This window comes from Hibiscus syriacus, unplaced genomic scaffold, assembly GCF_006381635.1.
Source record: "Hibiscus syriacus cultivar Baekdansim isolate YM2019G1 unplaced genomic scaffold, ASM638163v2 tig00110317_pilon, whole genome shotgun sequence".
Taxonomy (NCBI): domain Eukaryota; kingdom Viridiplantae; phylum Streptophyta; class Magnoliopsida; order Malvales; family Malvaceae; genus Hibiscus; species Hibiscus syriacus.
Genome location: NW_024062676.1, coordinates 479393 through 494317, shown reverse-complemented (window position 1 = coordinate 494317; position 14925 = coordinate 479393). Strand labels below are relative to the sequence as shown.

Here is a 14925-nt window from a genome sequence, read left to right as displayed (position 1 = left end):
AAAAAGACACTTTGGAAGAACATGATTTGCAGTAAACATAATGTGAGTATTCTTGTCTTTAGACCTCAACAAGGTAGTCTCTCCTTCGGATTCTTGGATATGGAAGGGTATTACAAAAAAACTACTTGGCAGAGGACGCAATTGGAAATGGTTTGAGATCTCATTCGAAGATTCAAATAGGCAATGGAAAATCGATTGTATTCTAGCATGATGTGTGGCTAAATGAGGATTCCTTAAAGAATCAATTTCCAAGGATTTATGCTCTTTCTAACAAGTGGGGAAAAGTTTCAGAGTTTGGCAGTCTCATGAGTAATAAATGGATTTGGAACATTCAAACGAGAAGAAGTCTCTATGATTGAGAGATGGATTACTGGATCCGATTGATGTCATTACTGGAGAATGTTGGTCTGTCTGATTCGGTGGATGATTTTCTGGCGTGGTCGGGGAAGGGAGATGGATGTTCACCGCTAAAGCTTGCAGGTTGACCCTTTCTTCCAACTCAGGGGGTAGCCTCAGTTGGAAAAGGTTCGTTTGGTCAGGTTTGGCTCCGCTAGGGTTGAAACTTTTCTCTGGCAGGTTTCTCATCAAAGACTGGCAGTTAGAACGGAGTTGATAAGAAGAGGTGTTACTTTGGAGGAGGTCTCTTGTCCGTTTTGTGCGAAACAGGAGGAAACAGTTCAACATTTGTTCATATCGTGTCTGGTTGCATGGACCTATGGAGCAGTTTCTGGAGGTTATGGGGAGTCTCGTCAGTTTTGCCTAAAGATCCAGTTTCTTTGTTGTCTTCATGGTCGGACTTAAGGCCAAAGTCAATAATATGGAGCTTTATACCGGGGGTAGTTATATGGTCATTATGGAAGGCTAGAAACTCGGTGGTTTTGATGATTGGAAACTAGATAGACCTTCTCTTTTCTTCATATGAAGATTTAGATTGGTTAAATGGTTCCTAGCTAAGTACCCGAACGTTATCATTCAGGTTGACTCTCTTGTTAGGGACCCTACACTTGCTGACAAGCATCAGACTAGGGAACCTAAAAGGATGAAGGATCAGGGATGGCTTCCTCCTCCACTTCATTTTTTTAAAGTTAACGTTGATGGGGCAGTTAGTGGGGATGGGCTGCTGGGGGGAATTGGGGGCATTTTAAGATACTCGGAAAGGAAAATTCTTGGGTCTTTCTCGCACGCTGTTGGTCCAGGTCCTCCTCCACTCGCCGAGCTGAAAGCCATTGAGAAAGGCATTGACTTCTCTCTCGTCGGAATGGGCGATGAAAGAAAGGTTAATTATTGAGAGTAATTGTAAGTCAGTGGTGGATTGGATTTTGCTGTCGACATCATCTCCTCGGTTTCTTAGGTCGTTGGTTCAAAAAATTGCTTCCCTAATCTTGGAGAGGGAGATCATTGTAAAACTTATTCCGAGGAGCAACAATTGTGAGGTTGACACTTTAGCTAAACAGGGAATTGGATGAATATTTATAATTTCCTTAGAGGGTTTTCAGTAGGGTCTTGTTTTATTGAGGTTGTGGAACTGTGATAGTTTTGCTATTGTTTATGAGAGGTCTGGTCGTATAGGGGGTTTTGTTTAAGTGTTCTGTAAATTTTATGGTTTTGTTGGTTTGTCTTCTGGTTGTATTTTATGTTCTGTGCCATTGATCAATAAAATCCTAAGGCACTCTTTTCCTCCCTCATCTGATTAAGGAACTTTCCCAAAAGATCCATTAATCAAGAAGGAGGTTTTTAATGAGGCCTGTAATTCCTATCAAAAAAAAAATCTCCTAATAGTCTCATTAAATGTATATTCTGTTATTTCCCTTGCTTCTCCCCCGAGGACAAATATGAGTTAAAATCCCCCACATAAACCACACATAAAGAACAATTCATATGTTCTAAGAAACTTAGAAGTTCCTCAAAAAAGCTCTCCTTTTCTGATTCAACTGTAGGACCATACACATTAACAAAACAACATTCCTCTTCATTATCCTTAAGATTCACTGGAATGAACCATCTAAAAATAAATTGTTGCTCCATCTCAAACCAATTTTCATCCCAAAGACTAACTAACTAAACCTCCTGCTGCCCCTTCTGAAGGGGACGATACCAAACCTTCTAATTTTCTTCCACCCAATTTCCTTAGTAACGCCTGATTCACAGATCCCAATTTTGTCCCCTGCAGAAACACATCAACTAGCTTCCTCCTTAAAATCATACTCCTCACTGCTCTTTTCTCCCTTGGCCCCTGATATTCCAAGATACTCCTTCCATCTGCAAGCCACGAGGCTACCTTGTTTCAGGACTCATAATTCGACTCTCTGTCTCCCTCATCCAGCACCGTCAGCCTCCTATCATCTTGGTCCTTCTACGATTCCTCAATCCATTGATCCTCTGCAACCCCATCTGATTCTTTCTCCCGAATATAACTCGGCTTCTGAAAAACCGAACCCAGTCTAATTCTGACTTTAAATCTTCTATATGACCCTCTCATGATAGTCTTAAGAACATCGAAAGGACTTGCCACTCTAACCATCAACCATGTTACTGACATGTCTACGCTGTTCTTTGTTGACTCCAATATACATACCAACGATCCCATCTTTCAGCTAACCTCTATAAGAAAGACTCTTGCCAACATAATAAGGAACTCCATACAGTTCAACCAAACAGTACGCCATTAGAATTTCGTTTTCATCTAGAAGAGGTGCCACCCAATCAAACCAGACGGACAATTCCTCTTTCTTGCTATTCCATGTCCTTCGATAATGCTTCGGTCGACTGAAAGTGATAATACATGAGTTCTATGCATAACCCCAGCTTACCAACTTCACATCAATACCATCACTGTGCAAAGCCTTCTGAACTAGTTCCAACTCAACAGACCTATATGACCCCGTCAATGAGCACTTCATCCAATCCGTCTCTTTCGGGAATGTCTCCCCCATAAATTCCCCATTCTCATTTCCAACCCTGTTTTCCCCTTTTAATTTTCATCTAACTGTTTCTTTTCTGACTGAATTACACCTGATGTGGCTGTACCTCTTCGAGGTTTCTGGTACTTCGCCACCCCACTAATACTTTCCTCCCATCAATCAACGATCCGTTAACTTTCGCGATAGCATTTATCACTCTTCTCATTAGCAAACTGAACAAAGGCAAAAGTAGAGGCTTTGTATTTTGGTTTTTCTAAAACTCTCGGGATGAAGATTCTGATAACCGACCATGATATTGAAAGAGCTTCCTTAACGCACTCCTTGACACTTTCCGGCTCAGATTATCCACGAACGTTGTACATACCTCACCGAAGGAAAATTGATTTTTTGACTTCACTATCGCTCTCTCTTACTCTCTCCCACGACTTTTTGGCAAATGAATTAAAAATTTCGTTGTTAGGACTTGAATCCGGGTCTCGGGTGAGAGCCGAGTATCCTAACCAACTGGACTACAACAGAGCCCAACTAAAACTTACAACGGAGCCTAATTAATACTTACAATGGAGCGAGTATCCTAAACAACAGGTTGAAGGTCTCCATATCCTCTTGTATATGAAGACAATCATAACCAACTCTAAAAGCATGTTATTGGAAAATGCGAGTAAAACTTGTACTTACCAAGAAGGCAAAGAACAACACATTTCTTTGGAAACTTCGTAGCACTGGAGGCTAGATAAGTGATAACTTCAATAACTTGTTGTTGAACCTGCACCATTCAATTTAAAAGTCTTGACACCCAATACTAAGTGAAAAGTGGATAGGGTATGGGCTAAAGAACACAAGCTACAAAAAACGTATACCTGAACATTTTTCTCATTCCAACCAGGAAGAGTGCAAAGCAAATAAATCAAAATCTCCACTGAGCGATCAAGGTCCTGGAGACCTTCAACCTGTTGTTTCAGTGAGGATATGGCTGCAAACAGAGAGGTTTGGGTACCCAATTAGAAAATTCAAGTGATCAAATAATCTAAACTGGCAAAAACATCTCGCTATTTCTAACAAAAAAGAGAACAAAGTTTTAGACAGAGATAACACTATGAACAGAACTCGTGATAGAACCCTAAGCAGAGAACTAAAAAGTAGCAGGTGCATACATATAAATTAAATGCAACTAAGCGTGCCAGTAACATGTAAACCATTATTTCAAATAAACTTAGAATAATGATTATCTAATATCTATTGAATATTACTTTAGTACTTGGCATACAAAAATTGTTACCTAACACGAAAATATGTTAAGCATCTTCTACATCGAATAATCACCAAAAAAATAAAAGCGTGATAAAGTTGTAATCAAGTTAAGAACACAGATAAACTCGTATGTGAAGATAAACGCTAAAAGTTAAATACCATAAAAATGTAAAAAAAAACATTTATAACTTGTATGACACTCTCATTTAATAAAGCAACAATATCATCCAAGTTAAAGTTAAATACCATAAAAATGTAAAAAAAAACATTTATAACTTGTACTACACTCTCATTTAATAAAGCAACAATATCATCCAAGTTAAAAGAAATAAGTAGAGGATAATACATCCATATTAGTACTAAGAAACTAATATTAGAAACTCTAGCTATGAATGATTAATAAACACAAAAATAAAAGAACTTTTTTTCGATTACATTATCTAACTAATTGATTAGCATCCTAATTGACTACAAAGAGCCAACTTTAAAGAATTTCAAAGAATTAAGGAAACTCTATCAAGAAAATTAAAGCTCAAGAAAAGATATGATATGTTACCTCGCATCTAATTAATAGGGACCCACACATTAGTGGCAGAGTTAAAGTGGTATTATCCTACATCTCAAGTCTTGATTCTCATGGTCTTATATTCAAGTTGAGTCCCTCAACCTATAGCCAATTAGTTTAGGTTGGCTGCCAATAACAAGACATAATTGAAGGCAAAAAAATACATAGTTTCTGTGGATGAGATTAGGAGTCTCATCTAAAAAGGAAAGTGGATTATTTCTCTTCTCTTGTTTAAAGAAAAATAACCAAACCATAAAATAAAGAACAAAAAAGAAAGAAAGATCTAACAAGTTAATGGTAAATAAAATAGGAAAAAACACAATAAGATATGTTACCCGCATCTAATTATTAGGAAGGGCAGTGTTAAAGTGGTATTATCCTACATCCCAAGTCTTGATTCTCATGGTCTATATTCAAATTGAGTCCCTCAACAAATAGCCAATTAGTTTAGGTTGGCTGCCTAACAACGCATAATTTAAAGGCAAAGAAAAAAAGACATTAGCTGCTTGAATTAATTTAGTTCAACACCTCTTCTAACAATAAAATATAGGAGCATACTTTCAATTTTTGCTTATGAAAACAAATTGTAAAAAGTTGCATATATTGAATTGTTATACACATGTATCTATTGATGCATGTAAGCATATGATATATTGATCTAAATGTATATGCATTTTTTATACATATACATAGGTATAGATATATGTTATGCATGACTACATGAATTTGAAAGTTACCAATCCATATAACCTTTACTACGGTCCCTATTTATCAATACAAAGTAAAATATACTTTACATGACTACATGAATTTGCAACTTACAAAAAAGTAACCAACCTTCAAGACGCTCTTTCCATACAGCACTCTTCAATTGAGAAATAACATCTTCTTGTATGAGGGAACCTAATCTGCTTTCAATCTCTTCAAGACTCATTTCTGCTGGCTGTAATTATTAGACAAATCAAAGAAAATAAGACATTTCAAGCTATTAAAGTAATAGCAATAAAGAAACTTTAACATATAAGTTTACCTCAATGTCCTCAGGCTTTTCACTCAATTTTTCTGTTTCCATCCGTCCAGCTCCATCTACCTTTTATTGTTACCTGACTTAACTAAAGCCCCTTTCTTGTTGGCAGGCTGAAAGACAGTTAAAGTTTTCAATCAGCATGACTTCAGAAAAACGAGTTAAAAAAACAAAAAATGATTACCAAATAAGAAGAAACTTATTGGCAAAGAAACAGAAATAAGATCTCAATCTTTTATTGCATGGAATTAAGTCTACGACTCTACTTTTATAAGAGAACCTTGATGCTATGGAATATTACATACTTCAATAACATTCACGGTTGGATGATATTATTTATATGAAAATGCTCTCTAATAAAAATGAAAAAATAAAATCTTACAGCAGCAGAGACAGGCTTCTTCCCACTAAGCATGCTAGCAGCTGATTTCCTAACAAATGAACCTTCAGAAGCCTACATGGAGTAGCTAATTCATAAGTTTGTGCTTCTCTAAACATGATACAAAAGACAACAGACAAAATAAAATATTTAAAAAGTTCAATAAAAATTGTCTGAAATGAAGTGTCAACAAATATCATAATCACCAATCCTATTAAAAATGATAAAACACAAAAAACGGCATCTTAATCCCGATGGTGTATTTTCATATAAGATCAACTTACCAAATACTAACAACAAGGTGATCATTCTCAATATATGGTTGACTTGTCTATACTAACATTAAGATGTTCATTCTCATAGCAATTAACTTACTTGGCATTGTTTGTAGAATGATAAAACCGAATTTACCGATGAAGATTTAAGGAAAGATGGTTATGCCTTGTATGAACTGTAATAAATGAAGAACTTGTATAGAAATATCATCATCAGTACATTCAAAGTGGCGTTTTGCAAAGTTTACCATGTGCAATCATAATAAAAAAAATGATGTTTTTAAGCTTCCAATCATGCATGTGTAATCATAAAAAATCAAAAGACTGCTTTTTCACGTGTGTCAAACTCAACAACTTCATTTTGCTTTTGAATATATATTTGATCAGCATACAATTCAAGGATTAACATCTTTGCTATTTACTAAGCCCAATTAGGTTCTTTCATAGCTTCTACCATAATTGTTACTTGCTAAGGTTACAGATCCACATAATGTAAGGAAGAATGTATCATTTAGTCGGATAGAAAGGAAAAAATTGATCCAAACCACCAGAAGAACATAACGGGAAAAAACATTAGGTTTAACAGGGCACTCACCTCTGTAGAAGACACACACCACCCATCGAGTTTTTTACAGCAGCTGGAATATCATAATAATGGTAAGAAACAAAAACACTAAACCAGTCAAAAAGGGTTCTAATTGATCCAAAATTAATTGCAATGGTTAGCATAGAAAATACACCTGAACTTGTAGCACCAGATACAGAACCAGATCCAACAATCATTTCAGAAAGCTTCTTTTTTCTAACATCGTCAAGTTTTTCCAATGACCTCTCTAATGGCCTCATACCGACAGACTAAGAGGAAGCACGGGAAGCTTTATATAGGGATAAATCTTGGGGGATTAAAGAGATGATACCATAATAAGTGAAAATATTACCTTAGCTACAGCTGTCAGCGCCGAAAAGGCTGCATCTCTGACATCTGGGGTCCCATCATTAAGACACTACAATTCAAATGAAAAGTATTCTAACGGTTAGAACAATAATTAACCAATGAAAAGGCTAATAAGAGCATACTTGTAAATGAGATGAATACGTAAATTTAAAAATTAATAACTCTAAATCTGTACATCAACATATCAGAATTCAATTCAAAATGTTCTCAAAATTTTCCCTTTATCCTTGATTACATATTTCAAGGTTTCCATTTTCAACTAGTGTGGAAGGGGAGGGACGCAGCATGGACAGTCAGACTGACATCAAGCAAAGATAGTTGAAAATAGTCGGGCCTAAAATATTCTAACTTGGAATTAGCATTATAAAAGGAGCACTGACCTCCATACAGATTGGGACATAATCCTTATGCACCTTCAGAACAACAGCTTTGTTACTTGTTTCGATACAGAATGTCACCCAATACAAAGTTAATGAACGAACAAGTGGAACTTTGTTTTTTAGTTGCAATTTTAACATCTGCAATAAACCACATTGAAAAATATTAACACTGACAGCTAGCACAGAACAACAGTTTGCTAACCAGCTTAGATTTTGAAAGAAATAACCAGATGTAAATAGAAAGAAAAAAAACTGCTACACGAGAGTGGAACAAACACAAAATAAAATTAAAAAACGAATCAGAAAGTAGTTTAATTGCAAGTAAGAAAGAGTAAAAACTAGTTTACCCAATAAAGACAACTTGCAAAATTACTGATTAAAATAAGAAACTTGCCTTCAACAATGTCAGCCAGACTTAAGCACCCAGATTTGTGCATTGCTTGAAGAGTTTGTGTGAGTGCCTCAGTCAAGGAAGGTTTTTTCTCTTTCAATTTTTCCTATAGGAGAAGAAATGGTCCATACACAAGCCATTACTTTATTTTAAGTACCTATTCCACCAATATAAATGATAAAAAGAATTTGACTTAAATATCTATATATCAGGCTAGTACTAGTAAATTTGAGAACTTTGTGGACCTTTAACTGTACGAACTTTTACATAAAGCAGCAACTTGGTTACAAAAGATGGGAGACAAAGAAACTCAAAAAAAAGATACAAAAGCCATGCTGAGGGATTTTTTATTAATATTTCTTTTTGGGGGACGGTAAGTGGAGAAGAAAACATAAAAACAAATTTAATTAGAGCCTGATTTCCCAGGTTAGGTCCAGAGAAGCGTGATCCTAAAAACAACAGAAACCTTTTCTTGATAACAACTTGATACATGTTAAGCATCTAAGCTAGAACCAATTGACAATAGATGCACAGGCCCATCTTCAATATAAGATCAGAAGAAACGCAAAACTCAATAGATGAGAGATAACACCGATTAACACACCCCAACAAGAGTAGCTCAACAAAAAAAAGGAAAACAATACTTAATAGATGTGAGATAAAACCACTTAACTCTACTCAAGTGTAATTCAACAAGGGCCTACACATGACAATCTCAAATTGTTTGGCAGCAAGAACAACATATCAATACATTATAAAGCATTCTAAAACAAACTATGAATACGAGGAAGACTTAATATTTTTCATATAACAACAATAGTTAACACTACCCCGTACATATATATCAACAAGATCCAACCAATAGACAACCTCACATGGGATTAGGTACAAAGACAACACACCTGGGCACTGATACTAAGCATCAAACCTAGAGACATTAACAAGAGGTGGAAGAGCTTAACTTGAATATAAGAACACCAGAAAGCCCAATACTTAATAATGTAGGTTAATACCACTCAAGGGAAAGTAAAGAGAGAATGTGAAACATAGAGAGAGCTTAACTATTATATCAAAACATCATTACTCGCAAGTCGCATCACTTTACTTCTTACATGGCAAAAATAATATACCCAATAAGTTATAACAAGCTAATAGCAAGGTAACGTTCACAACAAGGCTCCAACCAAACCAATGTGAAAGAAATGGCAGAGGACTAAGGAGCATTGTGACAAACAATTGAAAACTGTACAAAAGTATTTATGTAATGTTGGTTATTGTTTCCGCGATTATTAATTAAAATATTTTCATTAATGAAAATGTTAAAGTAATTAAACCTCCCTAATTTATTGGGTTATTTTCATCAATTAACTACATTAATCTTATATTCATTATTTTAAACTATTTAGTCTTTCCATCTCAATTTGTCAATGTAAGATCTCAATAAAATCATCTTTCATACCAAAAAAAAAAAGAAGAAAAAAATTAGTTCTCTAGACAATTTTATGCACTTAAGTTTTCAGCATTCTATTTTTCAATAGGTAAACGATGACCATTAACTTTAGCTTCCAAAAAAACTATTCTTTTCAATTAAAGGGTGTATGTCAACCAAACAAACATGGTACTTCAGTTTTACCTCAAGTATAATTCCACAACCAAAAGTCTTGATTATAAATAAAAATGAAGGTTCAAAAATTATAAACGAAGGCACAGTTAGCAAAAGGGAAAACGAACATAACATGCAATTAAATGCTTTCATGATTACGTAAGTTATATGGCACTTACAAGTAAAACCGGCAACAAAAAGCGCGAACTACCAGAAAAATGAGTTCGCAAACCCTGAGCAAGATTCCCAATAGCTTGGATGGATTCAACTGCAACAGCAATGTTTACATCTGTAACAAGCTGCAAGCAGAAAGACAACTTAGGCAAATCATGATACCAAAGGCTGAACAGACATAAAGGTTAAAACTTAAAGGACAGTATGACAAGCGAAGCTAACAAAGCAGAAACTAATCCAATAACCAAAAACATAACACATGCTATGTATTCATTATTACCGACTTAACCTTGTACTCAAAAATGCCTCAACGGACACAAATAGCAGTTACACAAGTCATCAAGAAAAGCGCAATTGAATCTTGGTTTCAGGTTCCAAATAAGGTAGAAAGATCAAAGAAACACTTAGATGCAAACAGAGAAAGCAACAGGACACATATAGTAAGTAGTAAAAACAGTGTGACTCGTGTTGACATATGTCACCCTCCTACGAGTGAAAGATGCATTATAACACCCAAGCTTGCATGTTAAAAGAGGGGCAGACACAAGAGCATTCGATTGGAAGGTAGTGAATATAATAACTTTCATGCAGTAGGAACATCAAGACAACTTTCATCCCTGTTCTGGTTGAAACAAAATTATATTGCCCCAATACAAGATACTACTGCAATCCTTTTATCACAAAGGAGAAAATTGTAAACCTTCTTCAAAGTCCGGCAAACTTCCGAAAAATCACCATGAGCTATCTTTTTTGTCGATGCAAGCTTTGTGAGTTCAGCAACAGCCTCCTTTCTTTCTGACCACTTGGTAGCTTTCTACAAGACAGATGGTGTTTATAAAGGAAGAGATAGTAAGCAGCTTCAAAACCCAATTTCAAAATAATTACTATAAAAAGGAAGAGTTGCAGTTACTCAAAATAAATAGTATGGGAACAGTACTAACCACTCCATCCCAAAATCCAGACTTCTCCAGAGGAGTTAATATATCAACTGGATCAACAAGCTCATATTCATCTATTTCCACAGGAGCTACCAGTACAATATACAAACCAAAAGTACAAGATTAGCTTTATTACAAAATGTAAGAAAATTGTACAATCCAAAATTCACAATGAAATACATACTATCAGCTTCATATTCTTCAACAGCACCAGTGCCAGCAGCTTCAGAAACAGTTTCAGGTTCCGGTTCCTTGTCTTGCTCAGATCTAAAAAACAAAATGAAGGGAATAAGATATCACAAATACAAACCTGGCCTAAACATTGCAAATTGAAGTATAAAATCATAAATTGTCAAGACATATAATCCCAAGGGAAAAATGAAAATATAATTGATGTAGTGAATAGGGACATGCAATCATCAACTCTAACACACAGAAGACACGAAACATCACAAATACATCCTAATATGCTCTTAATTGAATTTGCTAATACATTTACATGACATTCATGACTGAAAAGAATAGTAATGTAAAACAACAAATAAATAATTCAATTAGTTATTTGAATGTATAAAAGAAAATAATTTCACTAATCCCTGACAGTAATCTTTAGAACTCTGAACTTATACCAAAGTCGTTTAATGGTTTAAACCCTTATTGACAACCCAAAATGATCAAATTGGGTTTCAAGTGTTGTCTTCCTTCTGATTGTCATAAGCTTTTGAGCATGTAGAAACCAGAGTTAAGATTGCTCTATCAACTTCAAGATTTAAAAGAAAAAAATACACAACTCCTTCAAAGTACTCGATTCTTTTACCCTACCATAGTACACCAACAGCTGTCCTCAAATACATGCCCAAAGAAATGAAACCACAATACTTACCTAAATAAAAGCATAGATTTAACGTAGAATAGCTTTAAATATATCCATAAACAGAACAGTACATAATTACACTGCTAAAGATGAAGGAATTTACCTTATCTTCCGTGATGGCTTAGCTGTCCCAGTCACATTCACAAGCTCAGCCTCAAGCTCTTTTTTCTTCAAGCAACCGAACCAAAAAAAATATATTTTTTATTTCAATATAAATATTAAAAGGCATGTCTAGAACAGACTAATTTTAAAAATATTTTACCATAGTGTCACGCATCTTCTCAAACAATATTGACTTTACAGGATCCTTTCCAATCCAACGACAAAGCTCAAGAGTGAGCCCTTTGGAGGATGCACGAACATTTTGATCTTGATGGTCAAAGAGTTCAGGAAGCATCTTTAGAATTCTTTTAGGTGGGACAACTTTGGCTCCAAATTCACTAAATACAAACAGACCATAAGCAGTTGTAGGGAGCAAACAATAGAATTAATTCATAGTTCATGTCAAGGGGCTCTTGAACACAAACCTTAGTGCCTGAAACATGACATCAATTGCAGGCACCACTGCTTTGGCAACTTTATTCTTTATGGCCTTCTCCATTGAATCCTAAAGTTACCCCATAACACATAAAGGAAATGCATAAAGCCTCAAAAATGAGATGCATAAAGCCTCAAAAACTTGGTATCAGAACACATTTTCACTATATAAAAGGAAAAACTTATTGCAGTAAAAAAAAGAGATGCATAAAGCCTTAGAAAGGTAAAAATGAGTTTAGTGATCCCAAATAAAGAGATCTGAAACATTTTCTCCACCAAGAAAATGACTTGTAACTATATTTGGCCCCCAATACAGGAAAAAGTAAGCATTGGGCACAGCTCTATAATTAAAGAGCCATCTCAGCATCCCTATACAAAATAGCTTAAATCCCTCTCCTAAGTAAAAATATACCAGATAGACAATGCCATTAAAAAAACTAAAGAAAAATGAGATAAAGCAAAATGTAGGTAAGAACCCTTCTCATAAATGAAACCAAAACAATATTCTTTCTTTTTTTTTTATTTGAGATATTTCTTTAGAGCTCCTGTCTTCTATAAATTACCTATAGAATGTAAGAGATATAAAACAACATAAATGAAATGGAATAAACAATAAAAGTTGTTCAGATATATGAAATAGATGGATGGATTGATAGAGAAGTTAAATATATCTAATATTCTATTTAATAAACCTACACCCATGTAATAAGATTAACAATGTACATAAGTATGGAATAATAATAGCCTGTGTAACAAAGTAAAGGAAGGGGTAAAAGAAGGGGAGAGGGAATGGGCACACTTTTTTTTGAAGGATAGGGAATGGGCACACTCAAATGTGTGCAAACAGTTCCCTTTTACTAAATAAAAGTAGTGGTCTTCTTATTTCAAAACTGTTTACATTTTTCCCTACTACCCACTTCAACAACATTAGTCAAACTTTAATTTGGATCATAAATAGCTTAAGAATAAGAATTGTTCTAATAAATTATCAGACATACCAGAAAAACATCAACAGCCTCCAACTCTACCCAGAGCATGAAAGCCGCCTGGGCCTTCTCGACAGTCTTAGGCCTGCCCGTGAGACATTTCGCCACGATGGCATCACATACTTCCTTGGCATACCTAACATCGAGCACACTCGAGGTAAAAAAACCGGAGGCAACCTCACAAACTGAAGATTCAAAAAAATATTTTTCCAAATAAGTTTTAAAGTTAAAACGACATCACCTTCCGGCATCTGAGTCGGCCGCTTTTAAGAAGGCAATCAAAGCATCCAACGCCTTCTCCTGTACCGGAGCATTCGAATCCGCCACTGTCTTTCTGAAAAACGGAGCTGTACATTTGAAAATCACAGAGATCCGCCAATTAATTGAGGAAACCAGATCTGAGGCGTTAATTTAAAAAAATCTAAGAAAAATTTTAAAAAAGAAAAACTTACCTATTTCCCGAAGCCTCGGGTCCTTCGGATCCGTGATGGAATCGCAGAGAGAAGCTAAATCGATGTTAGCCTCATTCCTCACCTTCCAATTCTTGTGCAGCAACCGGTCTTCCCATGACAATTTCTTTGCCTCCTTCAGTAGTTTTTCTTCTTCCGACATTTTATTTTTACTTGTTCTTGAATTGTTTTTCCTATCAATGAATCGATCTATCCAGATCTAGAATCAGAGGTGAAGGGTTTGTGTTTTCTTCTTCCTTTTTCTTTTTTTGCTATTTGTTTCTCTGCCGAGTGCCGGCGACAGACACCAAAACCAAATGATAAATTGGTGTTTTTGAATTTCAATTACGGGACTAAACGCTGTGCGTAGGATATATCATAATCAATCCTCCCCGAAAACAGAAAAGCGATGGAGAGGTTCTTTGAATTGTACGTTTTGAAAACCTCAACTTTCCCACGCTCCACCCCTTCCCCTCGTTTTCACCTCAACAGCTTCCACTTATTTATTGGACCGTTTGAACTACGCGTAAAATTAACGCGTGACAATACATAATACTATGGACGTTGGTTGAGCAGTGTAAATTGTGGGGCCCACATTGTGCAAGGAGCGGACACGATAACCTGTAAAATTACTCTTTCGGTCACGGTTTATTTTCCCTTAAATTCTAGGTAAAATACACAGGTTGTCCCTTCTGTTTTAGGTATGTCTTAGTTTAGTCATAGGTTTTGCAAAAGTTAAATTATTATCATTTTTGTTTTCTACCTATATTTTTTTTATATAATTGAGATGTTAACACTAGTTAGTTTGATGAAATGAAATGTTAATAAAATATACAAATTTTAATATATCTCCTAAATTTTAGATAGAATATTAATTTGATCTTGAAATTTAGATAAAATATTAATTTAATCCTTAAATTTTAGATAAAATATAAATTTGATCTATTAATACGGACAGAATCCTCTACCGCTCACCACAATTTTTATCACTATTAAGTTTTATCACTGCTCACCGTCGCCGTCGAGGAACTTTAGATCCAAAAAGATCCAACTCATTTTCCTTTTACCTCTAAAATATGAAAATAGCTTTTGTTTCATTAAAAAATACCTCAAATACCGTAGACATAATCTGAAATTCTTCAAGCACCTTTCAAAATAAACTATAATAATAAATTTGACATTATATTACCTGGAAATAAGAACAAAATGTATATCATAATATG

General features: G+C 35.1%; 3 protein-coding genes across 3 annotated transcripts; 1 reads left to right on the top strand and 2 right to left on the bottom strand.

Moving 5' to 3' along the window:
- Positions 1 to 362: 362 nt before the first annotated feature.
- LOC120116996 lies at positions 363 to 1288 on the top strand. The gene is made up of 3 exons (XM_039137355.1): positions 363 to 480; positions 667 to 836; positions 977 to 1288. The coding sequence occupies exons 1-3, from the start codon at positions 363 to 365 to the stop codon at positions 1286 to 1288; spliced, it is 600 nt and encodes a 199-aa protein (XP_038993286.1).
- Positions 1289 to 3555: 2267 nt separating this feature from the next.
- Positions 3556 to 5809, bottom strand: LOC120116995 (protein MOR1-like). Its single transcript, XM_039137354.1, has 4 exons — positions 5768 to 5809; positions 5575 to 5680; positions 3782 to 3894; positions 3556 to 3687 (listed from the first exon to the last, which is right to left on the bottom strand). Exons 1-4 carry the CDS (start codon positions 5807 to 5809, stop codon positions 3556 to 3558), a joined length of 393 nt encoding a protein of 130 aa, XP_038993285.1.
- Positions 5810 to 7218: 1409 nt separating this feature from the next.
- LOC120116982 (protein MOR1-like) lies at positions 7219 to 14117 on the bottom strand. Its single transcript, XM_039137345.1, has 14 exons — positions 13706 to 14117; positions 13495 to 13600; positions 13266 to 13389; positions 12258 to 12337; positions 11993 to 12170; positions 11834 to 11898; positions 11041 to 11123; positions 10860 to 10945; positions 10619 to 10732; positions 9924 to 10043; positions 8145 to 8247; positions 7751 to 7888; positions 7354 to 7419; positions 7219 to 7270 (listed from the first exon to the last, which is right to left on the bottom strand). The coding sequence occupies exons 1-12, from the start codon at positions 13863 to 13865 to the stop codon at positions 7803 to 7805; spliced, it is 1305 nt and encodes a 434-aa protein (XP_038993276.1). The 5' UTR covers positions 13866 to 14117; the 3' UTR covers positions 7219 to 7270; positions 7354 to 7419; positions 7751 to 7802.
- Positions 14118 to 14925: the final 808 nt, after the last annotated feature.

Bases quoted from the DNA above. Each gene is read 5' to 3' on its own strand.
- LOC120116996 (XM_039137355.1), top strand. From the start codon at position 363: ATGGATTACTGGATCCGATTGATGTCATTACTGGAGAATGTTGGTCTG. The intron at 481-666 runs GTTGACCCTTTC...TGTGCGAAACAG, and splicing joins TTCACCGCTAAAGCTTGCAG to GAGGAAACAGTTCAACATTT. The intron at 837-976 runs GTAGTTATATGG...GTTATCATTCAG, and splicing joins TATGGAGCTTTATACCGGGG to GTTGACTCTCTTGTTAGGGA.
- LOC120116982 (XM_039137345.1), bottom strand. From the start codon at position 13,865: ATGTCGGAAGAAGAAAAACTACTGAAGGAGGCAAAGAAATTGTCATGG. The intron at 10,946-11,040 runs GTATGTATTTCA...TTGTACTGGTAG, and splicing joins TGAAGAATATGAAGCTGATA to CTCCTGTGGAAATAGATGAA. The intron at 8,248-9,923 runs GTAAGTGCCATA...CTTCTCCTATAG, and splicing joins TTTTGTTGCCGGTTTTACTT to GAAAAATTGAAAGAGAAAAA.
- LOC120116995 (XM_039137354.1), bottom strand. From the start codon at position 5,809: ATGGAAACAGAAAAATTGAGTGAAAAGCCTGAGGACATTGAG. The intron at 5,681-5,767 runs GTAAACTTATAT...TAATAATTACAG, and splicing joins AAAAGCCTGAGGACATTGAG to CCAGCAGAAATGAGTCTTGA. The intron at 3,688-3,781 runs GTATACGTTTTT...TGAATGGTGCAG, and splicing joins GGAATGAGAAAAATGTTCAG to GTTCAACAACAAGTTATTGA.